At 54.6% G+C, this 27,395-nt stretch overlaps 1 protein-coding gene and 1 long non-coding RNA gene across 7 annotated transcripts; one reads left to right on the forward strand and one right to left on the reverse strand.

Annotated features, from left to right (window-relative positions):
* Nucleotides 1-853: 853 nt before the first annotated feature.
* On the forward strand, nt 854-4,624 carry AEN (apoptosis enhancing nuclease). 5 transcript variants are annotated; one of them, XM_068695765.1, is made up of 5 exons: nt 1,988-2,048; nt 2,450-2,747; nt 2,832-3,162; nt 3,446-3,646; nt 3,912-4,624. In XM_068695765.1, the coding sequence occupies exons 1-5, from the start codon at nt 2,003-2,005 to the stop codon at nt 4,113-4,115; spliced, it is 1,080 nt and encodes a 359-aa protein (XP_068551866.1). In that variant the 5' UTR covers nt 1,988-2,002; the 3' UTR covers nt 4,116-4,624. The 5 variants fall into 5 exon arrangements, with proteins under 5 accessions (XP_068551865.1, XP_068551864.1, XP_068551866.1 ...); XM_068695764.1 differs by lacking the exon at nt 1,988-2,048 and adding an exon at nt 854-1,224 and having other exon boundaries at nt 2,450-3,162; XM_068695763.1 differs by having other exon boundaries at nt 1,626-2,088; nt 2,450-3,162.
* A 730-nt stretch (nt 4,625-5,354) lies between these two features.
* On the reverse strand, nt 5,355-12,592 carry LOC137863003 (uncharacterized). 2 transcript variants are annotated; one of them, XR_011100619.1, is made up of 3 exons: nt 12,481-12,592; nt 8,327-8,452; nt 5,355-5,753 (listed from the first exon to the last, which is right to left on the reverse strand). It is a non-coding gene; the product is annotated as an uncharacterized lncRNA (long non-coding RNA). The 2 variants fall into 2 exon arrangements; XR_011100618.1 differs by having other exon boundaries at nt 5,355-5,908.
* Nucleotides 12,593-27,395: the final 14,803 nt, after the last annotated feature.

A 27,395-nucleotide genomic window follows, 5' to 3' on the forward strand; every position in this document is an offset into this window, starting at 1 on the left:
AGCAGGAAATGAGGCATTTCGGAGGCACAGCAGGGCCGGGCTGCTGCTGCTGGCGGGGGTCCTGGCCGGGCCGGGCGGCTTTGTTTGCCTCAACGCGGCGCTCGGGGGACATTACCTGGAATTACTGATCCGCATTCGTCACCACGATCGCGCTAATTGGCCACCGCCGCCTCCCAGCGCGGGGACTGGGCTCCTCGCCCTTCCCCAGGGTCCCTGCTCGGGGGGCAGGGGACAGGGACAGGGACGGGGATGGGGCTGAGGACGGCCGCATACAGCAGCACCTCGCTTTGCTTCGCCCTTATCCCACAAAGCTCCCACCCAACACCTCCCTCACACCCGCACGCTGTTTGCAGGCCCTGACCCCGATTCCCGCAGTGCCCCGTATTTGCCCCCATATTCGCTGGTCTTTTTTTGCACCTCTTTCCCAGCACAACCCCCTCGGTGCCCTTTTGTTTCTCCCCCCCCCCAGCAGAAGCAGCCCCCTTCTGCGCTGTGAGATGTCCCTGCTGGTGACCCCAAGCTCGGAGCTTAGCGGGATGAGAGGAGCTCACAGCCCTCGCGTCGACCCCTTTAAAGCCATTTTGACTTTTTTCCCACTTCCATCCTCGCGCCTGGCATGGAGGGGAAATGTGGGGTTTGGGAAGGAAGCTGCCGGAGCTGAGAGGGACCCAGGGGAGGTGCCAGCAGCCACCTCCATTGCCCAGCCCCGAGGGTTTGGGGAGGAAAAATACAATTTGTAGGGTGACTCGAATCTCCTCCTGACCAGGCACAGCAAGCTCCTGGGGGCACGGACGGGGGACACACACCCTGAGTCCCTACATCCCGGAGAAGCCGGCGTGGGTCCCAATGGGACGAGGCCGGGCGCCCTGTGGAAGACTAGTGATTTTGTTGTTGTATGGCTCATCCCACAACAAGTCACAGTCTGCCCTAGGGCGCACGGCCGCAGCGGCGAGGAGGCGCACGGGGACGCGGCCGGGGCCCTGCCCAACGCCCCTCGCTTCTCATCACCTCGGGCGTTGCTTCCGTCAGCATCCGGAGCGGAGCGACGAGGGGACGGGCTGAAACCCCCTGTGCCACCTGCCCCGGCCGGAGATGGACATCCTACAGCTGGGACATCCTATAACCAGGACATCCTACAGCTGGGACATCCTATAAGTTGGATATCCTATAGCCAAGACATCCTGCAGCCGGAGCACCTTAAATATGGGACACCCTGTAGCCAAGGTACTCCATACCTGCAGCACCCCATAGCTAGGGCATCCTATAGCTGGGACACCCTACAGGCAGGAGCACCTCATCCCTGGGCCACCCTATAGCTGGGGCACCCTATAGCTGGGGCACCTTATATCCAAGGCATTCTATAGCCATGATGTCTGGTAGCCAGGGTGCCCTATAGCCAGGATGCCTGATAACCAGGATGCCCTATAGCAAGGGCACCCTATAGCCAGAATACCTGATAGCCAGGATGCCCTATAGCAAGGGCACCCTATAGCCAGAATACCTGATAGCCAGGATGCCCTATACCCAAGGCATTCTATAGCCAGGATGACTGATAGCCAGGGTGCCCTATAGCCAGAACACCCTATAGCCAGGACGCCCTATACCCAAGGCATTCTATAGCCAGAATACCCTATAGCAAGGGTGCCCTATACCTGGTTCACCCTATAACTGGAACACCCCATACCTGGATCACCCTATAGCCAGGAAGCCTTGGGACACCCTATAGCTGGGGTGCCCTTATACCCAAGCCACCCTATATCTGGGCCATCCTATATCTGGGTCACCCCATACCTGGGGTGCCCCATACCCAGGTCACCCTACACCCAGGACACCCCATACCCGGGTCACCCCATACCCGGGTCGCCCTATAACAGGGTCGCCCTATAGCAGGCTCCCCCTATACCCGGTCCCCCTACACCCAGGGCGCCCGCAGCACCGCCCCGGCGCGCCTGACGTCACCGGCCCCGCCCCCCGCATGCAAATCACCCCTCCCTGTCAGCCAATGGGAGCGCAGCGGGGCGTGGCCAGCGCAGGACTTGCCCGGGCATGTGAGCGCGGCGCCTTCCGGGCCGGACACGTGGGGAGGCGGTGGGTGAGGGGGGGGGCTGGGGGGGCATGGGGGGGGCAATGGGGCCGGGTATATGGGGGGGGGGGGGGGGGGGGGGGCAGGCAGGGGTATGGGGCCGGGCAGTGGGCAGGCAGGGTCCTGGGGGGGCAGGTTGTTTTTTTGGGTGGGCAAATTGTTTTTTGGGGGGGGGCAGTTATTTTTTTGGGGGGGGGCATTTTTTTAAGGGGGGGGCACATTGGGGTCGGTAATGGGGCTGGGGGCTTCGGGCGGTGGCCGCCACCCCCTGCCCGCACGGCCTGTATGGGATTGGGGGGGGGATTTGGGGTGTGGGGGGGCTGCTGGGCTCTCACTGACCCCCCCCTTTATATCCCCCCCCTACAGGCATGCCTCCGGGCAAGGGGCAGATGGTGCCGCTGCCGCCCCCCAGAGCCCCCCCACCCGCCCCCAAGGGTGCCCAGGGCCCCCCCGGCAGCAAGAAGCGGAGCCGCAGGCACCAGCGCTACCTGGAGCGCCGGGCGCTGCTGGAGCACAGGGGGCTGCTGAGACCCCCCCGGGGGCTCCCTGAGACCTCCCCGAGCTGCGGCAAGGTGCCCAAGACCCTAAATGGACCCACCAAATCCCTAAATGGCCCCACCAAGACCCTAAATGGCCCCACCAAGACCCTAAATGGCACCACCAGGTCCCTAAATGGCACCGCCAAGACCCTAAATGGCACCACCAAGACCCTAAATGGACCCACCAAATCCCCAAATGGCCCCACCAGGTCCCTAAATGGCACCACCAAGACCCCAAATGGCACCGCCACGTCCCCAAATGGCACCGCCGAGGATGCCACCGGCACCGCCACCCCCTTGGGGGTGCCCCCCCTGCGTCCCACTAAATACGTGGCCATCGACTGCGAGATGGTGGGCACGGGCCCGCGGGGGCGGCAGAGCGAGCTGGCGCGCTGCAGCGTGGTGGGCTACCACGGGGATGTCATCTACGACAAGTACGTGCGGCCCCAGCTGCCCGTCGTCGACTACCGCACGCGCTGGAGCGGCGTCACCAAGGGGCACCTGAGGAACGCCATCCCCTTCAGGGCCGCCCAGGCCGAGGTGAGCCATGGGGGGGGTCCCAGGGTGGCCAAAAAATGAGTTTGGGGAGGGTGCGTTGTCGTGGTGCATGCTAAAAGGAGAGGGGAAGGGTGATGTGGACTTGCACAGCAAAACCAGTCTAATTTATAGGACAGACTCACCGGTCCCATCGCTGCTCAGTTCTGGGATCCCAAAACACTCCCAAGTGAAGGAACTGAACTAATCCCAATTATATTTCATATCTATATTTTATACCCGACTGAGGTTTTGTGTGTTTAACGCCCCCCTCCCATGACGCTTCCAGATCCTGAAGATCTTGAAAGACAAGATCGTGGTGGGACACGCCATCCACAATGACTTCCAGGCCCTCAAGTACTTCCACCCCAAAGACAGGACCCGAGACACCAGCCGGATCCCGCTGCTGAACCAGAAGGCAGGGCTGCCCCTCAAGGCCAGCGCCTCGCTCAAGAGCCTGGCCAAGCACCTGCTGCACAAGAAGATCCAGGTGAGCTGCGGACACCTCGCTGCGGGGTGGGGCTCCAATTTGGGTTCCCTTTTGGGCTTCTGAGTTTCTTTTCCCACATCTTTGTGGGGTCTGGGAGATGGAGACCCCCTGTGCTCATCCCACGTGCCCTCCAAAAGGAGAAGAGAGACATCTCAACATCGAGCCTCTTCCATCCCCAAAAAACCCCAACGCTGGTCCTACAAGCATGCAAACAGTGGGATTTCCGCCCTCCCTTCCTTCTAACCACCTTCTCCCCTTGGCTCAGGTGGGCTGCAGGGGCCACTCATCGGTGGAGGACGCCCAGACGGCCATGGAGCTGTACCGCCTGGTGGAGGTGCAGTGGGAGACTGAGCTGGCCCGCAGCCAGCCCGCCCGGCCCCCCAGCCCCCCCACGGACCCCAGTACAGACAGCGACCAGTACCTGGACGACCAGTACTGGCCCACGGACCTGCCTGCGGGCAGCCCGTGACGGGGCCAGCGTCTCATCCGCCTGCTTTGGGACCTGGCGCCCTCAGCTCATGGGCACGGAGGCAGCCGCCCACCCCCTTCCCCAGGGGGGGAATCTCCCCCCAAAAACGGGATCCGTGGCGCTCGGTGCCTGGGGACCAGCCGGGAGGGGCACCCGTGGGTGCGTGGCTGTGGAGCGGGGCTGGCGGGGTGCCTCTGGTGCTCTCCGAGGGGATGTCCTGCGTGGAGGGTGGTGGTGTGTCCTGCTGCTGGTCGGAGGATGGAGGTTTGGGGGCTCTCCGCACCGTGGTGAGGGTCTCAGCCCCGGGACAGCAGCTGGAAGCTGCTCTGCTGCCACCTGGCCATCCAGGGCTGGGGACAGGAGCAGTTTCCTCGCCGTTTTCTTTGCACAGCAAATCCTGGCAAGAGAGTCCAGGTCTAATCCGTGTCCCTAAACCCTGTTGGAAACAGCTTAGGATGCACTTTGTCTTATTTGTCATCTCAATTAAAAATCATTATTGCAAAAACCTGGATGCCTTCGTTTTTTCCATGTATTTTTTGGGTCCCTTGTCACGGGAGGGATGTGGGTGTCCTGCAGGGGTGCTGGCAGCAGGGAAGCTGCACCCCTGGGTGCTGCTGGGAGCAGGGGGTGGCTCAGGGAGAGCCCAGGGTGAGAAAAAGTGTCCCAGTTGTCACCCTCTGCGTGGGGACGTCCCCACGCAAGGAAGGAAGCTGCTGCTGAGGGGCTGCTCCCAGGCAGCGTTTTCCAGAATGAAACCTGGCTGTGGGGGGGCTGGCTCAGACCCACTTCCCTGTGGCTCTGTGCGTGAGTCACCTGCAGTCGGGGCGCTTTTAAGAGCGATTCAGAGGAAAAAGGGGAAAAACCACCTATTGTGGCTCTGAAGGCTCATCCCAGCCTGGGGAAGTGCTGTGCCCGCAGGAAAACCTGCGTGCGGCTGGCAGCTTGCTACCTGAGCACAAAAAAATTGATTTTATGGGAAGGGTGCAGGGTCCCCATGGGCACCCCAGCCTTAGGTGTGAGAAGGGAGGCTGCGGGATGGCACTGTGGGGTTTCCAGGAGCCTGGCCGTGCAAAAGGGGGGCCAGTGTTAAAGCAAAATCCATGGAGCACAGCAGGGCTGGGAGGCTGCTCCAGCCCCGGGCTGGGGAAGCAGGCGAGGAGCCGGTGACGCAGCGCACCTGACGCACGCATCGCTGCAATAACACCAGGCGGCCTGCGCTCCCCTTAACTCCTCCCTGCCTGGCAGAGAAAGCCTGGGGACAGCTCAGAAATGATCTGCCACATCCCACAGGTCAAAAAGCTGCCCTCCCAGCGGCACTGCTTCAGCAGCTGTGCTGCTTCAGTCCAAGAAACAACTGTGCAGCACCCAAGTGTGTGCAGCACCCAAGCTGCTGCAGGTCTGCGTCGCTCCTCGCTGCTGTTCCCACCTCTTCCAGGCTGGCAGGAGGGAAGCACGGGAGCCTGGCCGGCTCCGGGCTCGTTTCTCAGTGTGTTTTCCCCTCGCTGCCCCAGGCTGGTGACCCAGGCACAGGCTGTCCCCGAAGTGCTGGCCGTGGCACGGTGCAGGTGCGCGGGGATGGGGACGGAGAGCTGCGACAAGAGGTGCAGGGCCGGGAGGTTTCTCAGCCTGTGACTCATCCTGCGAGGCAGCCAGGCACAGGCGAGAGGAAGGAGTAATTAAGGAGAAAAAATCACCATCAGAAGAAGATCTTTGAAGTCTCGACCATCCAAATACCATAGCGAGGACGCTTTCGGAAGCGTGCCTGGGCCGGGCTGCAGCGCACGGGGTCGGCTCTGCAGAGAGGGACAGAAAGCTGTAAGATCTCACCCCCTGCGATCCAGGGCCATTGCCGAGCTCTCCCAGCCCAGCTCCCTGCCTGTCCCTGTCACCAGCACGCTGATTTAACGCCCTGCTGAGCCCCTGCCCTGCTTCGGGGGCACACCTGAGGGCGGCGATGCAGCTGGAGCGCTGCTGCCCACGCACAAGCTTTGCTCCTGGCCTTTAATCTCCAGCTTTTAGACAAGGGGTGGAACAAACTGGGGAGTAGCAGGGATTTACATCGGCTTTGAAGGGCTGCAGGGCATCCCGTCATGCCTGTAGGGCAGCCTGAAGGCCCAGCACGGGCATCCCTGCAGGGTCACAAAGCGGGGGTGGGCAATGGGGAGGCGGCGGCACCCGCAGCCCCCTGGTGTCGGGGAGTGCCAGCCAGCTTGGCTGGGAATCACATAAAACAGCGATTTCCACCCCTTTTTCCACCCAGTGAACCAAGCAAGACCTAATCAGGATTTTCACAGATGTTTGTGAATATTCACCTAAATGTCAAGGAGCTGCTGCTGCGAAGAGCCCGCGCCTGCCCAGCTTTGTCCCCGGAGCTGAGGTGGTGCTGAGCACCTTCGGGTGGGCAGAGGAGAGCAGGAGCAAAGCCTGGGCCAGCTCGTCATCTGCACTAAATTTCGTGACAATTCGAGAACCCGCAGAGAACTCGCCGGTTGTCTCAACGACCCTGAGTAATGATTAACACGAGCCCACGGATCCGGCAATGGGGACTCGGGGCTTTTTTATCAGAGGAAAAACATTGTCAAATGAGTTTTTTTTTTTTTTTTCCAGGCAGCTGCAGGAGCAGGTAACTGATAAGCTCGTCATTGGAGTGGGGCTGAGCCAATGGGAGCCGATGGCGACAGCTTTTACTTCTGTCTAGCAACAGCTTCTCCTCCAGCAGCAGACAATTCGAACCGCGACCCGCTCCCCGTGCTGCTATCCAGCCCCCCCTCCTGCCACCCTGCTAAATGGGGCTTGGCGTGGGGGTCCCTCACAAATCGAGTCCTGGGTTGCCCTGTTCCCTGCACAATTTGGTGCTCCTGTCCCGCGGGGTGAGGGCTTTGCAGCCGTGGAGACGTGCATGTCCCCATAATGGTCTGCATGGGCTCTGCACTAGGCTGCCTGCACAGCCAGAGGTGCTGGGAGCTTCTTTGGGGTGGGTGTGGGATGCCCATAGGGTGCTTGCCCTATTTAGGACCCCAACAGCAGCTTTGGCCAGGAGAGCTGGCTCCAGGGATGTCTTCCCCACCCCATGCAGCGAGCATTTGGTCCAAATGTGGTCCCATCCCCAGTGTCTGCGCACAGAGCGATGCTGGGACCAGCAACCAGCCCAGGGCATCTCCCTGCCCAGGAACAGCCCGTGGGGGTGCTGCTTCACCGTAGGGACACAGAGGGACACAAATTCCCCCCGCCACTTGTTGAAAACCAAGCTGGTTCACAGCAAACGTGGGGAATCAGCCCCGTTGCACCCCTAGCCGCGGCATCGCCCCTCTCCTCTCCACCCGCAGCGGGAATTAGAGGGCAGAAACCTCTCTCCGCCTGCTCCAAATTAAAATCTGTCGCCCTAATAACCTGCCCGGGCGGAAGAAGCAACGAGGTGCGACCCGGCGATGATCAGGCACATCTGCCAGCTGGAGCTGCAGGAGGGGTGTGCGTGCGGGCATGTGTGCGAGCTGCCGGCGCAGCCTCGCGGATTGGCTGCGAAACCCCCTTGCAGCCGATGCGAGGGACCGGGGTGGCCTAGCAACAGCCGTTCCCCGATGGAAAACAAGGCACTTCAGCACGGCGCCTGGCTGCTGAGGAAGGGAGGTGATGGCACATCTCCCCCTGCCCCATTTTCTGGGGGCTCCGGTGCCGGCACCAAAATGCTGCACCCGGAGGCTGCTCGCCCCGTGCACCAGGGGTGTGGGGTGCATGGGGTGGGCTTGCTGGGGTGTGAAACCTTCCCTGCACAGCCACAGCTCCATCTGGCAGGTGTGGGGTCACCCCAGCGCTGCGATGGGGACCCCAGTAAGGTGTGGGTTGGGAAAATGTGCAGTTCCCAGTAAGGCAACGGGGGTCAGAGTGATTCTTCCATCCCCAGGAGCTGCATCACCTCGGGGAGCACCAAACTTTTGGGGTTCCAGCCTGCTTTTCCCCACCCCAGCTCACCCTTGGTGTGCAGATGGACAGCTGTTAGAGCACCTGTGGGTTTTTTGTTTGATTTTCTAAGCCAAAAGGGAGGTTTCAGAGCTGCCCAGAGGCCAGGAGCATCCTTGGGAGAAGCACGGAGAGCACTGGGACCACCGCTCCTGCACGCCTGGCACCCCCTCACAAAGCAAGCCTTGAGTTAGCCGCCACATTTGGGGATTTATTTTTTTTCCCCCAAAACTGGGAAACAGCAAAATACCGACCTCTTCCCGGTGCCCCCTGGCCCAGGGCAGAGCATTGAGGGCAGCGTGACCCCGCTCCCCAGCACAGCATCCCCAGCTCCCCGCAGCGATGCTGAGTGCTCCTCTCGGGCATCACCACACAGAAACCTGGAAAACAGCAAAACCGTGACCCTGTGCTCCTATGGCTGACCCCCAGGGACCCCCCCCTGGTTTCCCCTCCGTGCCTGCAGGCCGGGCTGTTCACTAGATGGTGCCCTCGGGCTGCCGATCTCCCGTTTGGTCCCTCGCAGGCCGGGGCCGGGGCAGCCTCTCCTTGCTCAAACACCCACCTCGCCCCCCCAGGCTTCTGCCAACACCCCAAGTAATGCACGGCTCTTCCCTTGACCACAGCTGGGGCCAGCATTTTTGTGGGTGACGTACATCCCTGGCCTGCCACGAGCCCATGAGAGGAGCGTGAATGCCCCATGCCTTGCCCCCATTACATTTTGGGGACCATTGCTTTGCATTAAAACAGCGGAATCAAAAGACAGGTTGGGAGCACATTGACCATTCAGCCCCATCGGCAGCACAACAAGGGGCTGATATCACAGGGAACAGCGCTGAAACCTCAGCACAAACACACCGATGGATAAAATAGCAATAACGCACAGCCAGCACCCCATACAGCCATGGTTCCGCAGGACCTGGGCAGGAGGACGATGAGCTAAGACACATTAGCCCTACTGAGATATTTATTCACTTTTACACATAAAACAGCCGGCATAAAGCAGCGTTGTGCACCCCTGTTGGGGAGGAGCAGGAGGAGGCAAGGGGACAGGGTGGCATGGCACGGGCAGGGGACCCGGGACAGGAATAGCAGGGGCTGCAGGTCAGCGCCGGGCTCTGTTTGCAGTGCTGGGAGGTCACTGTTTGCTTTTGGCCTTCACCTGGCCCGGCCAAGGCTCCTTCCCTTTTAATAGAAACCGCCCCAGCCTTCATAAAATGGGAATCCCAGCTGCGAGCAGCATCTGCTGGGGCCAAGTCACACACGGGCACCCTGCGGTGGCACCGTGGGACATGCCCACATCGCCCCTAACCCTCTGCTCTCATAAAATAGCAGAAGGATGGGAAAGATCAAAGCCAGAGCTGCACAGAGCAGCACTTGTTGGCATTTTAAGATGGCATTAATACACAGTCCTGGTCAAAAAAGGTGCTCCCAAAATGGTTTCTTGTTGCCCTTTCAGCAGCAATTTTGTCCCAAACATGCTAGGGGATGAGACTTGAGGAGCTAGGGCAGCTGAGGGAGGCGCATGCCTCTTGGTCTTTGCCATGGCTGGCTAAAAAGTGTAAAAAGGTGTGAAACAAGGCAAAATGGCACTCACAGGCCTCCACAATAAAAGCAGAGTCCGTGCTCCTGCAGTGGAAAAACCCACTGGCAAGGCTCCGTGGTCAGGTTGAGGGGAACTGGGGAGGGGTAGGGGGGAACCTGTAATCTCTGTAATCCCCCTCTGTGTAATCTCAGCACACCCCCTTACAAATGCCAGCATACACTATGTTTGATGTGTGTACTCCACACCTAATTGTAGCTCAGGAGTAACCTCAGAGCAGGAACACCAACCCCTACCCCTCTGCTCAAACAGGTGAATTTTTACTAATGGGCTCCAAAATATCCAGATGCCCAGCCACAGGGAGCAAGCACCACCAGCCCCGCTCTGTGGAAAATCCCCCTCTCTCTCAAGCTGCCTTTTTAGCTCCAGCTTATTTTTTTTTTAATCATATATATAAAGTTTGGAAGAGAGCCTCCTCGCTGCTGTTTTCCTTCACCTCCTGCCAACTCCCCCAGCCTTCTGATGCCTCCCCCTGCATCTTACCCCGCTGTGGACCCCAACCCAGGGTCCTGCACTGCTCTGGGAAGCAAACCAGTCCTGCTCCAGCTCTGCCAGGCTTTTGATGCTCACACAGCCCCATCGCTGCTCCCTGACTCAGTTTTCCCAGCGGCAGCATCGCAGTGGGTGGAAGGGAGGTTTGCAAACCGCTGTGAGATCCTCGGTGATGGGAGCTGTACCTCCCCCCTTCCCATGGGGGAAACAACCCAGCAGAGAGAAGTGAGACACGCACGGGGATGTTCGCTTGGCTCTCAGATGCTGCTTTGAAAAAGCAAGCTGAGAACACAGCTAGGAAGTGCTGAAACGGGCAGGGGGAGGATCGGCCCCTTGGAGAGAGCAGGATTTAGGCCAGGGAACAGAACCACGAGAAAGTCAGCCTGTCACAGCCAGGAGGAAACATTTATCTGTGCTCTCAGGGAAAGCCTCTCATGCTGTTGTTCTGGTACAATAAACACAAAATCAAGGCAACAGCTCTTCAGGTGCGCCCCGGGCTCCAGAGCAGCTGGGCTGTGCCTACACAGCTCATCCCATGGCTCCAGGTGGGATGTTAGGGCCCTGCAAAAAGGCCCTAATTTCCCTGGGGAACATGGTGAGAAAGGCAAAGCTCAGGTCTGCTGACCACAGGCTGGGAAGAAGCCACCAGGCAGGACTGATATGGTCAAGAAGACCCAGCACCCCCAGCAGGCTGTGCCTCGAGCTCCATCGCTGGGCAGCTTTCTGATGTGCTCAGTCCCCACGAGGAGAGCAAGGAGAAGTCTTGGGCTGAGCCCCAGGTGAAGGCAGAGCAGATAAAAGCCTGTTTGGGGACTGGCCCTGCCCCTGTTTAGGAATCATTTTGGCCAACCCGCAGAGCACTGCTGGTTCCCCCGGACTAGGTTCCCAATTAGCCTCTCTGCTCCAGCACAGTTGGAGGGCAGAGGATGCCCTGCAGTGCTCAGATCCTCACCCGGCCTGAATTATCCCTAAAGTACGGTGTAGTTAAGGTTAGCAATGGATCCAGGCTTTAGTTAGTTTAAAAGACATGGCTTATTACAGGGGAAATTAACCCGTTTCTGCTGGCCACAAGGTGGTTTGCAGAGAAGAGATCAATAAATGAGAATCAGCCTCAAGAGAAACAGAAGAGCAGTGCTGCTTATAGCCAGAAATCAACTGAAAGGGCAGACTTGTAACAGGAAACATGCTCATAGCAGACTAGCAGCAAGAAAAGCCTCGGCTTTTAAAGGGAATGGGAGCAGCAGGCATCTTTCTTTCATAATTAGAGCTACAGGAATTAGGTGACCCTGAAGGTCCCTTCCAACCCAACCCAAAGTGACCCGCACCACCACGAAGGCACACAGCTCTCAGGCATTAAGGAAAAAGAAGCCACCCCTGGATCACACCACAACATCCCAAAAAAGAAACAGGGGAGGGGATGCCCAGGGGGCAGGGGACAAGGGCTGCCCAGTGAACAGGAGCAATAAGGGCCCCCAGGACCATTTTTTTCTCAGCAGGGGAGCAGAGGGCATCCCACCACCATGCCATGCCCTCCGGTCTGGGCCAGCTCCTGCACACCACATCAGCAGAGCTGTGGGTCCCTGCTCTGCTGCTGGCAGCGTTACAAGCTCCTGCACAGCCTCTGGGCTGCACTGAAAGCATTGCAGTACCCAAAACATCACCTCTGCTCCGCCACAGCCACCTTTGAGGTCTCTGCACCCACCAGGAGCCGAGACCCATCCACTTTCCCCTTCTGATGTGCACCTCCAGAGAGCAAGACGCCGAGGAAAGGGGATTCAAAGGCTGCCTCGCCAAACAGGGAGTCACTTAAGCAAGAGAGGAAGGCAGGGAGAGCCCCGCTCAAGAGCTTTGAGATGTCAGATCTGAGGGACTGAGCCGCACCTGCAGGAGCTCAGCAGCAGCTCCGAGAGCACCCTTAGCCCCGAGAGGATGAATAGGAGCTGCCCCCCTTCCTCTGACACCTACACCCCTTTTGAAGTCTGAGCTCATATCCTAAAAAGCTAACTGTTTTAAAGAGAAGCGGAGAGAGAAGGAAGCATCTTATAGCAAAGAGTAGGTGAGCATGCACATCCTACTGCTGTTCATTAAAAATAGCTTGTAATCTCATTTTTTTCCAGCTCAGAGAAAGTGCTGTGTATAAGTAGATAAGAGGCTTACATACCCAGGAGGCTCAATTAATGTTCTTAGTTCACATGGCCCCAGGTAGAAGGCATTGCTGACCCTGAGCGGCTGCTACCAACTGTTTCAGGAATAGCTTTCTTTTAAGTCCTTATAATCAGAGACTTTTTTAAAAAATGTATTTCTAGTACTCCTCACCTCTGTAACGCTCCTGTATGATCTTCCCTCGCTTTACAGGTACTGCCAGCTGCATACCAGCAGCCTGGTGAATACTATTGCTCTTCCCTTCCCCCTCTACCCCAAACAAAAAGGAGAAGCCTTCCTGAGCCCAACCCTATATAGGGGAGCTGGATGGGCTCAGCTGTGCTGTGTGAGTGGCTGCTCTGCCCACCTGCACCCCATCCTGCATGTAAATGGACACGTTGTAGGGATTTTGGTCTCTCCTGGCATCACTAGTGACTACGTATGAAGGTGATTTTCTCATCCAAATGATTTTTCTTTCTTTCTGCCCCTGTCCAACCCTCAGCACCTCACAGCTGATTTCCCTCACTATGGGGAGGATCTGGCCCAGGTGCTGGGGTGGACAAAGCATTTCACCCTGGGTGCGATGTGTGCTGTGTGCCCAGGCACACCATGCTGGATCCCTCCTGTGTGTCTGAGGAAGATAATCACATTTCTCAGTCCAACACCCATCCCTTCCCCTCCTGCCCTGCTTTTCTGCCTTCCTTGGGGACCTCACAGTGCCTGCACAGCTGATGTGTGGTGGGGAGGCTTCACCAGCATCTGCACTGCACAGGCTAGGAAAGCCGAAGTGCTCCCAGCTCCTGAAAGGGCCATTTAATCCACTTCCAGCCTCTACCCCTCCCCTGGACCTCCCTGGCATGCAGGACACAGGGACTTTTATTACACCGCTGCAAGCCTTGAAGGGGACTGATCATTTTTGTGCCTGTTCCACCCCTCACGGAGAGCCGTCTGCTCCGCTGGGCCACCAAGCTTACGTGCCTCTGGCCACGCACACACCGCCATGGCACCAGCACAGCCAGCGGCCTGCTTTGGCCCCAAAAAGCCAGGCAGCGGGGAGGGCACTGAAAAATGCTGTGTTATAGGGGATAAGGGCCGGATTTGGGTTTCTTGCTCCCTTTGGTGGTTTGAGAGGGACTTTGCACAAGGTGCTGGCAGGGTGGCTGCAGGCAGGATGGGGGCGGCCTGGCCTCGGCCTTCCCTCCACGCCTGGCTCCCGGCCTACTTCTCGCCAGCCCTCTGTGCCTCTTGCAGGGCACAGCCGCTGGATGGAATAGCTGGAATTCCAGGGATGTCTGAAATTCACCCGGCCTCCTTGTTCCTAGAGGGAGAACAGGCTGGTGGGAACGTGAGGCTCGGGAGAGCGGTGGTGGGAGCCAGATTGCTGCCTCTGCTGAGCTACCTGGGGTTCTCAGAAGCACAAGTGGCCCGGTTTGACCCCCAAAACAGGGCAGGAGAAGCACAAGTGGCCCAGTTTGACCCCCAAAACAAGGCAGCAGAAGCACAAGTGGCCCAGTTTGACCCCCAAAACAGGGCAGGAGAAGCACAAGTGGCCCAGTTTGGCCCTCAAAGCAAAGCAGAGGCCACAGCTCAGCAGCAGGTGCCTTGCCAGCTGCAGATGCCTGAACTCGGAGGGGCTGGATACCCTCTGGAGCAGACGGCTGTGAAACCTGCTGGCTGTTGGATGCTTCACTGAAACCTCTCTGGGTGGGAAAATGTGACCCAAAAAAGCAAAAGCTTTCTCACATGGGAAAGGTGAATTTGCCTGCCTGTGGCCCAGCAAGGCTTCCCTCTATTTGCTACCCTTTACAGGAGGGGTTTGGATTAATCCTGTGCCCAAGGAGAGTTTCCCTGTGCCTGACTTCTAGATATTGCTTTGTGTCCAGCGCCCCTGCAGCCCTCTCACAGGGATAAAAGCAGACAAGTGGGACAGCAACTCTGCACTGCTGTAATCCCAGCTTCTGCCGTGTAGGAGGGCATCTGTGGATATTTGCTGCTGTCACCGTCTTCCAGCCCTTTGCCACGAGCCAAGACTGTGTCCCTGCAGAAGCCGTAGCAAAACCCCAGCTGAGCTAACAAGCCTCTATTTCTTATTAGGAAATCTTGCTGAAGGTACAGTAATAAAAACAGTATTTCTGAAAGAATCAGAAGCCAAACAAGGCTACTATTTTCTCCTAAAGATGTGCCAATAATGAGAAAATCCTCAGTCAATAAACAGCGAAGAGAAATGCTAAGCTGCTAGAAAGCAGGTGGGGCTGTCTCCAATTAGCCAGACCGTTACCACGCAAATGCAACATCTGGATTTTCTTTTGTTGCTCTGATGCTGCTTTTCCAACAGACAAATGCCCAGCGGTTCGCCTTTCCCCAAGGCAGCCCCACCTTTGTCAGCTCTGCTTCCCTACTGTAAGCGGTGAGCTGCCAGCCCGTGTTACCCAGTTCTGGGATGCACTTTTTTACCCCGAATAAGGTGAATTTGAGCAATAGGCTTTTAAATTCACAAGCAATCTCTGAACCTGAATGGGACGTATGCGTGTGCTGCTGCAAACCACCGCCTTGCCAAAATATTGCAGCTGGCAAGAGGGGGGCTGGCTGTGTGCTGCTTTAGGTCAAGCAGCAAAACCGTCCTTTCTCTCTGCCATGGGCTTACACAAAGGGTCTGCAGTGGGGCATCCAAAAGGGATGGTTTCTATCCACTGCTCAACGAGCTCCTGGGGGAAGATTCAGTCAATAAATAAGGGCAGAACTTTAGAGCTGGGCCTGGCTCATCATTTGGATGAGGTGAGCTGGTGGACATCTTCCCTTCCTTCAGTAGGAACAGGGAGAAACCTGTCAGCCAAGAGGTTACCAAAGGCTTCTGCCTTTTTTTCCCTTGTCCACCTCTTGAAAAGAAAGCAGAGCCTTCTGCAGAGTGTGTTTATTTAGAGTGAATTGCCTGAACTTCTCTCCCTAGGTGTCGGACTGTCGGACGTCTGTGGAGTCAGAGCTGCACTGCTTGCTCTGATGGGACGCAGGTCAGGTTTCTCTCTGAATCTCTCACTCCAAACACCCTCTCCAATATTTGCTTAAAAATCACTCTTTCCATGTCCATTCTGCCAGTAATTTCTCTTACTGGAATCTCTTCTAGTTCAAGTGCTGTCAAAAGAAGAAAAATTGCCCAAATAACCTTATTCCCTGGTGCTATCACACGCCGTCTGCTCCGGCCAGGCTGTGCCCGCGCAGTGCCGAGGCAGAGCTGCCAATAAAAATCACCACGATGGTGCTGCAAGAAGCCCTAAAAGGCACGGTGGTTATGGGCAGGAAAACCTGCTGCTAGCAACCGGGTCCAGTTTATGCAAACACGACCTGGCTCACAAAAGCCGTAGTCAGATGAGGAGAGAGAGCTCCTTCTGTCATCCCTGGGCTCTTTCCGCTCTCACTGAGCCCCGGGATGAGCCCGTACCAGAGCCTGCAGCACGAGCCCCTCTTTCCTTCCCCGAGGTCAACCTGAGCTTGGGCATGGGACAGCACATGGGGCTGAAACCCAAGTGATGCCAACTGCTGCTAGAAGAACAGGAGGAGAGCCCTGAATAATTGTCCTTATGGTAGCGTGCTCGTTTTCCAAGCCTCAGTACAAACGGAGAGGTCACTTCTGTCCCCAAATCTAACCCACTGCATCCGGGCTGGGGAAAGCAGTGGGGTCTCTGGCTGTCCCTTGGCACAGTCCCTCAAGCCCACTCCTCCTGCTGCCTATAGCAGCTCTCCAGGCACTTGGTGCCTTCAGAAACCAGCTGTGCCTAAAAAGAGAGAAAACCCAGACGCTGCTGGAGATCGGGAACCCAAGCTTGCAGTACAAGCTGTTGTTCTGAGCAGCACCCCCGTCTGGAGATGGTGAAGTGCCTTGGGGCAACCGTGGCTGACCAAAGGGTGCCACATGGCCGTGCCGATGAAGAGCAAAGGCAGAGAAAGCTCAACACCTCGAGGAGAGGGATAGTTTGGGGCACTGGTTGGCACATCCACCTGGTTGGAAGCACCTTGAGCCACGTTCACAGAGCTAGCAGTTGGAGAGGGCATAGCCTCGTGCACCAGGTCACAAGCCTGTCCATGGCCCTGGAGACGCAGAGCAGTGACTTCCCTGCAGCAGACATCACATCCTCCGAGCTGTGGGTTCAGAGACCTCACAGCTACTTATCTCCAGCCCAGGCCCTCCACCGCCTGTTGGCTGGCCTCATTTAGGGACTGTGCCTGTGGCGTAGGACACCCCCATGCCCCCTCCCTCCTGCCCCTGCCGTGCCCTGGAGTGAAGGCACCTCCAGCCTCCTCCCAGGCTGGTGCTGCTGGCTTTATGCTAATGGAAAGTTTTCCTCCACGAGGCAATTTATTTATTTATTTATTTATTTATTTATTTATTTTTTTATTTTCCCCTCTGGCCGGTCACGGCTAAAATCCAGTCCTCAACTTAGCAAGGACAGAGCAAAGGTCTCTCTATACGGGTTGTGGGTTCTGGCTGGCAAATCCTAACAACATATATGGTTGTTGACTTTTCAGGTTTACGAATGTACAAGTCACACATTTTGTAGGCCAGCTGGTGGGAGGTATTTTCTTTAAGCTCTTTGAAAGCCCCAGTGAAGAACAGTGAACATTTCTTATCCCCAGGCTACGTACTTATTTTATCCTTAAATGTTCTTGGTAACTATTCACAGATTAAGGCTCTAATTTTCTTTCAGAATAAAGGCCGAGATAGATTATAGATAGCAAGGGCTATCAGCAGAGGGGAGAGCACAGCTGAGATCCTTTTTGATCACTACAGGGTGATGCAGAGAATTTAACAAGCCATGTGTCACAAGGCCAAAATCACACAGACCAACATTTTGATGAATTATGTGAAGATTTATATATAAATATTCTACGTGTATAAAAATAAGTATACAAACAGATGGAGAAAACGAGCTTAGCTAATGGCTGTGCCTGGCACTCGCGCTGCCTCCACCACGCAGGGGGCCCAGCGTGGTTTATCGGCTGTGTGACAGCGCTTCCCTCTCGCCATTGAAAAATGGGGAAGGGGGGGGTTGTTTTAATGTCTCATAGCAACGCCTTGAAGGAGAAAGTGCAGTGTCTGAGTGGAGCTGCTGGCTAATTTGGGGAGGCAGGTTTGTCGGACACTTCTTGTCTTCAGGACAAGCCTCCCACAAATCAGCTTCATCCAAGTCCTGCCAGCTTGAAGGATTTCCCCCCAATTATCTATGGTGCAGTGGCACCCAGGGAACCCAGTCCTGCCCCATATTCCCTCGTGCTGGGTTCTCATGCAACCACCACAAGCAGATTTAGCTCCAAATTGTGCCACTCCTGACAAAGGGTGTTGCTTTATGGTGTCTTGGTGCCTGGAGGTCCAGTCTAAGCCTGGATCCTGTGCTGGATCTCCTGTGGCCCAGGTCTTCTAGCAAGCAAGCAGATGAGAGACAGCATCCAACAGAGCTGTACCAGCCAGTGCAGGAGGGAAGCAGGGGATGGAGCAAGCACCACCATGCCTGGACCAAGGTTTCTCTACCCTCAGAGGATACTGCTGCATCCTGCGAGCACCCTTTCAGCAGCTGGTGAACTGCATGGTGCCGACAGAACAAGACAGCATTGCTTCTGGCTTCATCCTCCTTCGTTGCCCTCTTCTCAGTTCTAACAGTTGTTCTTTTTTTCTTGGTTCCCCTTTTCCCTCCCTCCCTGTCTCTTCTCCCTGTGCCTGCTCCAAGCCATCTCTTCTTAATTGCCTGCATGTATTTTTTTTTTTTTTTTTTAATGAAAGGGCTATACAAACAGAACCCTGCGAGTGCCAGGCTAAATTCCTAAAACAAGCTTTCTCTTCCGGGAGGAGACCCGAACACATTCACTCATTGATTGGGCCGCTAGCTGATACTCAGCTCACCCCCCTCCTCCTGTATTCCAGATAGGTTTTATTTTTTATTAAACGTCTCTAAAAAGCCCAACAGATTGCCTGTGAATGACCACACAGTAGAATCCTACAAAGCTCCCATTCATGGCCAAGAAACTTGTACAATCCCAGTGGTGCAACAGAAAGACAGCTCTTTATAAACCAACCTGAGTTAAAAGGTCAATGGCCATAAACTCCCCCTCCCTGCTTTCCTGCAGGGTTTGGGTTTTTAATAGTAATCAGTGCTCTTTACTATCATAAGGAATAGGTCTCTTTAGGTGGGGGGAAGGGTTATTTTTTTGCTTGAGGACTGCAGGGAAAAGGCTGTATTATGCTGGGAGATGTGCTGCAGGACCTTCTGAAGGATGCATTGCAATTCCCTATATATATTCCCTGTATATATTCCCTATATATATTCCCAGGCTCTTGGCTGGATGGATTAACCTTGGTTTGGTTTGGTTTATGCTGCCGGCCTCAGAAAGCAGCAGGGTGCTTGGCTTGAGCGTGGTCTGAAGCTCAAAGAACCTCCAGGCAAAGATGACCAAGGACGTGGTCTCTGAGAGAAGGCAGGCAATGGAGCTGGTCTCCTCAAGGATCTTTCATTTGTGATAACAAGAGGCCACAGAAGAACATCTGGAAAAGGAGAAACTAAAAGGAACCAGGTCATCGTGGACAGAACAGCCAAGTGTTGTGTGCTCGAGTGGTCTGTCTGAGTAGGAACAGCTTTTGCACCATTTCTGACTTTTAGGAGTTGACCTGGATACCTTCATATCTGTGAGTGGTAGCTGCAAGGTGTAGAGTAACCGATTCTGAAATCGTTAAGTAATGTTTATAGGAGAAGACAAATTCTCTTCCCTAAAAAGCCCCCACAACCCAAGGAAACAAAGTCCTCCATCACAATAAATGACTCATGGGACTGTAAATAGAAAGACTTGAAGTATTTATGAACTGAGCACATAACTACTGTTTCAGAGATCTCATTATTCAGGAATTAGCGGGGAAGGACGATGGTTCCCCGTGGCAGCAGGGACGGATGAATGGGAGGGTCTGGATGGAGGCAGGTGTGTGCCCATCCAGGTGCACGTTCAAGTGGACTTCAAAGGCATAAGCACACAAACATACATGCTCAGCGTGATGGGAATAAAAGGTTATTTAAGTTCTTCCATTAAAAATATCATTCAATTATTTTAGCATATTTAAGCCTCATTAACATCCTTTAAATCTGCCCTTCACACACACTGCAAAGCCTTTCAATGGGGGACTCATTTTAATGGACTTAGAGGTAATCTTGTTTTTTAGCAAATAAAATAAAGGTTTCACTAATTAAAAATGTTACAACATTTAGACTGGTCTTTTCTTTCCACTGCTTTAATTAAATGGCATCTTGGGGGAAGGTTTCAAGAGCTGGATCCGAGTTTTGTTTAATAATCCTAATACCGAGGCCAAAAAGGAACAAGCTGTTCTTGAAAGAACTTCATTTGGGAGATGCAGAGAGTAGAAAAGGCTTGACTTAGCCACGAGCCACGAGTTCAGTGGCTCTGAGAAACCCTTCAGGAGAACAACTAAGGGTCCGTGAAGCAGAGACGGCATCGCTCTGTCTCTGTTCCATGGAGTGCAGGGACAAAATATTCATGTTTTTGAGTTCAAGAGGTAGTAACAGGCTCCAGAGGTCCCTGAAAAACAACCACTCGATGGCCTCTCCAGCCCCGTTTGGATGGATGGACACCCCGTCACCACCAGGCACCAGTGCAGACCATTACCCCCCGCAGGAGCTGCTCCCTTCCAGCTGGCCCCGTGGTGCACCAGCGGAGGGATGTGCCTGCATGCTCCGTGTGCTCTTCTGGCCATCCCCACCGTGCCTTGTAGGAGGCTGAGGTGCAAGGTAGAGGAGCCTCTGCTGTGTATTAGCTGACACCAGGCAGGTACCCGCTCGGCTTTGCTGTCTGTAGGGCTCGGACTGCCACGTCCTCTGGGCAGCATTTATCCGCCTGGCTGGAATAAACGGCTCAGTGGAAAAGAGGTATGGTTTCTTTGGTGGAAAAACAGATATGGGGAGTTGTTTCCTCTTCTTTACCTCTCCCTCCCTCAAACTGCTGTTGATGAGCACCTTTTTTTGTGCTTAAAAACAATCAAGTGGACGAGGTTCGTAAGAAAGCTGGTGTTTATTTTTGAGGGCTTTTTTGAAACTCAGATCCCTGACCCAGTTAGACCGAGTTTGGCACAATGGAGTGGGGTGGCCAGCTGCCTCGCAGCAGAGAGGAGCTGGAGGCTGGCGAGCTGTGGACTCCAACTGGCTTTGCCACGTGGAAAACTGCGGCGTGGCACCACACCCCACACCTCCTCTCCCGTCTCCTTCCCCTCCAAATGGGGCTGGAGAAAAGGACTGAGTCCCAGCCTGCGTTGCAGTGGGCACCCCATTGCACAGTGCTGCTGTGTGCCCCCAGATCCCACTCCCTTAACCCTGAGCTGCTGGAAGACATTGGGTTGGGGCTCAACAGTGGGGAGGCAGAGAGCGCCTGGTGTTCACACAGGGCACGAGGTGCCAAGGAACATTGCCCTAAGGGGCACTGCTGATGTCCCTTTCTGGGAATGGGATAGAGGAAGAGGCTTGCTTCCCCTTGTGAGGGAAGGACATCGTCCAAGCCAGCCTCCTTTGCCTTGTGCAGGGATATCTGGAGCTCTGGCTCCCACCTCGCTCCAGTGACTGGGAATGGAGGAAGCCAGGAGGTGAAGATGGAGCTGGCACTGCCCTACACGGACACCCACAGCTCCGACCATGGTTGAGGGGCTGCTCTCCCTCCACTTGGTTCTGCATGCTCCATCCACCCCTGGCTGGAGGAGCCCAGAAGGGATATTCCCATGTTGGGAGCATTTTACAGCCTTCACCTTGCTCAGCACCTGAGCCCTGAAAAGTCACAGCAATGAAATGGTAGGAGCCTGAACCTGACTTCCAGCACTAACTAGCACAGAGGGGCTCTTGGTTCATTCATAAGTCTTTCCTAGACTATAAAAGCTCTTTCCAAAGCTCGGCTTCATGTGCCTTTATTGGTGTTGAGCAATGACACCACTTCCCCACCCGCAGTCACTCACATCCCTCCCACGCATCTGTTAAAGAACCAGCAGCAACTGTTAAAGGGTGCATGAGACATCAGCCACTTCTTGGAAAATGTTAATGTTTTCCTGCCTGATACGCTCAGCTAGCCTGGAATTATTTAAATAAAAAAAGAAAGGACTTTTCCACAAGATTTCTGGGAGGGGTCTCCATGGAGGAACTTGTTGTCAGCCACAGCTCATGACTAATGTAATATAAAAAGCGTCTGTTTGGCAGGGCTGTAGGCAAGTGACTGTTTCAGGAATGAGGGTATTATTTTATGTGCAACGTTATACTTAGTATTTGTAGACTGCAGAGTCGCAAGAAAATAATTGCATCAAGGAAATCTGGTGGAATCATAAACCATGAGAATGCAAAGCCTGAATCATCAGAGCCCGCAGGAGCCTGGGATTTATTCCACCAGCACTCACTGCAGCTCATCCATTTGTTGGTGTTTGGGGTATTTCCTTAGCATTAAAGGCGTTTATACTTCAGTGTTTATGTATTTACTGAGGCAATAGCTGCAGCATGTGAGAACGACTGAAGCTGTGAGATGGTTACTAGACCCCTAGAAAACAGACTTTGAACTGCCTCATTTTGTACTGTACTTCCTACCTCTGGTGCGGATACATCGGAAAGCTCCAAAGATAGGAATGCTGAGGAATTTGACTATTGTTCAGATGTGGTTTTCCACATGATGATTCACACCATCCTCATTTTGTGCATCCTGGCATTCAAGAGATGATGTGTCCCTTGCTCCTCAGAATCATTCTAGAATACAAAGTGCCCCAAAATGAGATGGCAAAGCATCGGGCTGTGACATCCCCAGCTCCCACCCCCAAAAAGTCCTCGTGTGTCAGCTGAAAGCCTCCCAAAGGGCTACTGAGGTGTTTATGGCTTCGAGATATGATGTTGCTTATATCCATGAGACCAGGTATCTCTATCTCTGGCTGCATTGTGTGTCTGCATTTTTTAACAATACAGGCATGTGTTTACCCCAGGGCAAGCAAGACATGTGAACAGTGCCAAAGGTTGGCTCAGGTAAATTTGCCTTCCAATAAAACCAGAACACCTCATCTTCACTTTTGCATCTGAGCTGGAGAGCATAATGGGGTTTCAGTTCCTTTTACGTGGGCAGTGAAGACAAGACCCTTGTCACGGCATCTCAAGGGACGGTGGAGCACACGTCGTCCGCGGCTCCCAGCCTCCCTCCAACAGAAGGGCACGTGTGATTCCCAAGAAGAGCCACTTTCTTCGCCAGTCAATACAGTGCCATAGTGTCCTCAGTGAGCAGGAAGGAGGGATGGGGCAAAAGAGGGATTCAGAGAAAGAGATGAGAGCAGTGGTGACATTTATTTCAAGACCTTCATGATGAAAGGTTCCCCGCGCTCTGAGGACTCATTCATGCCATTTCAGAGCTGGCATCCAACCAGGGCTTAATCCGGTGCAGAATGAAATCGGGCATTATGAAGAGATGGATGGTTGTAATTGAAATAATAACATAAATATAATTGAAATATAAATATATGTATGCACACACACACGCACACTGTATGAAACCTCCGTGGAAGCAACAATAACCTTTTAGCTCTGCGAGCCAAGCAGCCTATTCCTGTAACCGCCTCTAATCTGGATGTTTGCACCTGGGGTTCTTTAAGGAAACGCAGAGTTGTAATTAGCTGGGGGTGTGGAGAAGTCAGATGAGTGGGATATTCACGCTGCAAGACCAGAGCGTGAATTTGCACCGGGTCATGAGCATAAAGAGAGCAGGCGTGCCAACTTCGTCCCGGGAGATCGATTTACGTGCTCTCCGTCATCAAATAGCCACACATCGCAACTCACAAATTTCCTCCAGTGACTGTAAAGTTTCTCAAAAACCTTTCCTCCTGAGTTAGCCATTCAAAAAGTTGCTTTGTGACATTAAAAAAGATCCTTGGATTTCGTTAGGCTTCTGCACAGATTTAGCAGCCGTGGAGCTGGTACCAAACGGCCACGAGATGTTACAGTGCCCACATTGTTGGTGGGAACCTTAGGGAAAGAGGTTTCTGGACATGCCCTGGCGTCCACTTTCAGGTGATAACTTCTTGGCTAATAAACACATTTAAAACACAAAATATGAATTTCCCTTATTGCTCATGACGGAGTGGCTGCCAAGCATTGGCAATTAGGGTTCTGTCTGGAGAAGGAAGGGGCTTAGCCAGTGCCTTGGGATGCAGTGTGAGTTCAGACCAGGAGCCTCTGCTCGCTGCTGGGACACTTAGGAGAAGCTTCCCGTTGTGTCCACCTTCACCAAGGTGTGTCTCTGTCTATAGCTGCTGTTACAGCAGCCCCTGAGACACAGGTAAATGGTAGTTTTGGCATAACTGCCTTCTTGGCCGTCGTGTGATCTACTAGGGGGTAGTTTGTGAGAGTCTGCTTAATTCGGGCAGGTTTATTTGCTGACACAAGAAGTCCATAGCCCATTTCAAGCAATCTCTTCTCCAGCATAGCTGGATTCAGTGTAGCTGGACCCGTGAAAAGTCTTGGTCAGATGGAAAATGTGCGTTAGCAGACCATGCAATGAATGCTCCGAGAATGGCAAATCTGGAATGAAAATGCTGTTGTGTGCGGTACACAGCACCAGCCCCCCATTTGCACAGTTCGCCCCGAGTTCCCATTCCCTTGGCAAATGGTTCTTTCTGTTCTCCCAGATGACAATGCTGGTTCTTGCCTGCTTTTTCCTTGGGGCTGAAATTTGTCTCCAGAATCTCCACATCCAAACCAGCAGTGTCAATGGTATTTGGGAGGCTCCTCAAACAAAAACAAGGTTATAAATCAGTGTCTCTTATCAGCCTAACACAGCCCACAGGTGGGTTCTCACCTGGTCCTCCTGTTGACACTGCAGACAAAAAGTGCCTTTTGGAAGGAGATGGTGTTTGTATTGTTTGTAAAAAGGGGTCTCTAAACAATTGGGACACATCCATGGCTACCTTAAACTGACATCATGGTGTGGTTAACAGGGTAACAGTAGAAGAGAATGTGACAAAATGAGCGATGGCACTGAAAGTAGCATGGAGACTTCATTTTGTTGAGGCGGATATTGCTGTTGGGTGGAGGTGTCTGGTATGTGTTCATGTCAGCGACAACTCTGAATATGCCAAAAAGTTGTCATCAGTGATTAAGTTCCCTCACAGAGGGAGGCTTGGGAATAAAAGTCAATGGCTTCATAATTAGCAAAAATTACTGAGAAAAAAGTCATTTGGATGAGTTTCCCCCCCCCCTCCTTTTTCTTCCTTTTTTTTTTTCTCATCAAAGCCTTTCTATCTCTATGTCCCCTTCTGAGCTGCTGTCTCCAGGCCCAGTCTCTTTGTGATGTCAGGGGGTGACGGGCTGCCCCAGAGCCCACTTGGCAGGATGGATTCACACAGCAACTGAAGAAACTCCATGGCTGTCTGCTCCTTCGAACAACGTTCAGCATTTGCACCGCACCTGATGCTAGCTGGGCGGTGAGGCCCCAACGTGCCGTGCCCTGCTGGGGCTCACTGGAGCCACCTAAATTTCCTCTTCAACAGGCCTGGAGCTGGCTAACAGCCCCCTAGACCCGTGCTCTAGAAACTCTTTTTATCCTGCTGGCCTTCAGCCCAAAGATCTAGATGTGACAATGAGGGCTGCATCAGGCCCGTAGCTCTGAGCCTGTCCTGCTGGACTGAGCACAGTTTCTGTGCCCATTACCATTAAATCCTCTTTTCTAACCACGTCACTCGCATGCAGTCAGAGGACCGGGATCCTGACAAGGTTTAGAAGCAGGGTTGCTGGCACTTTGGGCACAAATGGCACTCAGGGATAGCTGTCATGGTGTGCACACTGAGCTCCCTGCCCTACATGGAGGAAGGCCTGCCTGGCCCTCCTGGAGCTGGAGCCTGAGCCGCAGGGAGGGTGGCAGAGCCCCAGCACTGCTGGATGAGGCCCTGCAGGGGAGCAAAAAGCCCTTTCCATGGCCACACTGCACACATTAGTGTAGGAATTTCCCAGGAAAAATGATTCTTAGCAAGAGCTGGCTTCTCTTTAGCAAACTCCACACAAAAGAGCTGCTATGAGAGTGCTGCATCTCCTATAACTAGAAGGCCTGGAGGAATCTTCTGGGACATACAGATTTTCTCTGCTCCCTCATTTCCCCCACCAAAAAATAATCACCACCAAGCTGACTGCTTCTTACAAACGACACCAGGGACAAGTGGTCTCAGGCATTGGGGCGGCCTGGGGCTGCCACCCCAGCTCTGCGTCCCCAGACCCCGCAGCCTGCAGCCAGCCCCGAGCAGCGGCCGGCAGGCCGGGCTGGGGACAGACAGGAGCTTCTCGAGGCTGGAAGACTGGCAGTGTTGTTCCAGGCATAAGGGAGCAGTGTTTTAAGCAGCCGGTCTCCGGGGGTTTCTCTCACAGGCCTGGTAATTGCGTCATGTCTCCAGTGAGGTCAGCGCGCAGTTATCAAGATGGAGCTGCGCGGGTGCTCGTGGGGGACATTGCGGCAGGAGGGCACAATGCGATGTCTCTCAGCAGCCCTCCCGGCTTTCCACCGCCTCTGTCGGAGAGCTGGGAAGAAAGGGCCGCTTGTTCCCTGCCTGTCGTTAGCAGAAAGCGCTGGAAGTGTAACCAGAAATGACAACTTGACTGAAATGCGATGCCTCTGGAGGGGCCCAGAAGGCAGCAACGCGGTGCCTTCCAGCCAGGCAGAGACCCCTTTCTCTCCCTCCCCGAAGCAGCAGTCAGCTTGGGAAATGCTGTTTTCACAAAGGTGCATTTTTCCCTCTAAAAACAATAAATGGTGTTATTGATGGGCAGAGCTGAGGTCCGATGTGGCCACACACTGTGAGGTTTGGCTGGTTTCCTCCGCTGTCTCTACGCTCTTCGTTTCCCAAGGAGATTTTGGATACTTCCTTCTGCTGCCAGGGCCATGCATACAGGCAGAACAACCCCTGGAGGACCTTCTATACCCCAGCCAGCCCCAGCCAGGACCCAGGAGGGTGAGACACTGGCTCCTGACCCTAATTCAGGCCTCCACCTCCCTCCATCACTGCTGACCTGCAGAAATAGAGCCTGAAGCCTCAAGGTCTAGCCTGTACTCACCAAACCATATTCCAATGCCAGGTTTCACTCCACCAGGCTGGAGATTCATGTGCAGACAGAAACAGCCATTCTCATCCAGAGAAAACACCCCAAGCAACGGCTGCTCTTTCAGCCCCGCATCCTCCGTGATCTGGGCTGATTTAGGGCTGTCCTTATCTCCGAGGTACAAGTGATTTGGGAGCTTTGTTGAGCACAGATGCCTCAGGCACGGGTCCAATCTCATCTGGACAGGATTTAAGCAAGGAAGGAAACATTGCTTTGTGTCTGGCTTGGACAATGCATAATTCTCAAGAACTGTCCTATCAATTTTCCCCTAACACTGTCTCTAGCCAGTAGTTGGAAAGAAAAAAAGGTCAGACCCTAGACAGATGTTAGGGAAGAAAAATTAGAGCAAATAAATAGCATCTGGCTTCGCATCAGGAATCCAAACTATGAACAAAAACCCAACGGCCGGTCACCATTAAAGCAAACACGGGAGAAGAAAGCGGAAACTGGCCAAGCCCTTGATCTCTCCCACACATCTGCAACCCCGAGCCGATTTCCATCCCCTCGTGTCTCCTCCAGCTCCTGTGCACATCCCCCTCCACGTGCCAACCTCCGTGCTCGCACAGAGACACCTGCACGTTCTTGCACGTGGCCCCGGCTCCCCGCTTGCCCCGGCCGTGCCCGTGCTGCGGATGATGCTGATTCACATGTCGTCACCGGCGGCTGCTCTCCCGCGGCTCCCCGGCCCTTGGATCTGCTGCTCTGCACGTCGCTGGCATGCAGCGGGGCCAAGAGCCTTCACCGGCATGAAGTAGGGCACTGGGGCAAACACCCACTGAATGCCGATGAGCGCCCGTGAGCGAGGTTCCCTATTCTCTTCTCTTGGCTGCCGGCGCTTGTGGGGCAGGGGGAGGTGGGAGAGGAGCGGCACGGGCCAGAGACAGCAGCAGGAGCTCGGTCGCGCTCGGGGATGAATGCTAAGCAGACCCCACCGGGCGGGAGCGCCCAGATGAA

Source organism: Anas acuta, chromosome 12 (genome assembly GCF_963932015.1).
Source record: "Anas acuta chromosome 12, bAnaAcu1.1, whole genome shotgun sequence".
NCBI lineage: Eukaryota > Metazoa > Chordata > Aves > Anseriformes > Anatidae > Anas > Anas acuta.

Bases quoted from the DNA above. Each gene is read 5' to 3' on its own strand.
- AEN (XM_068695761.1), top strand. From the start codon at position 2,003: ATGGGAGCGCAGCGGGGCGTGGCCAGCGCAGGACTTGCCCGGGCAT. The intron at 3,163-3,445 runs GTGAGCCATGGG...TGACGCTTCCAG, and splicing joins TCAGGGCCGCCCAGGCCGAG to ATCCTGAAGATCTTGAAAGA. The intron at 3,647-3,911 runs GTGAGCTGCGGA...CCCTTGGCTCAG, and splicing joins TGCTGCACAAGAAGATCCAG to GTGGGCTGCAGGGGCCACTC.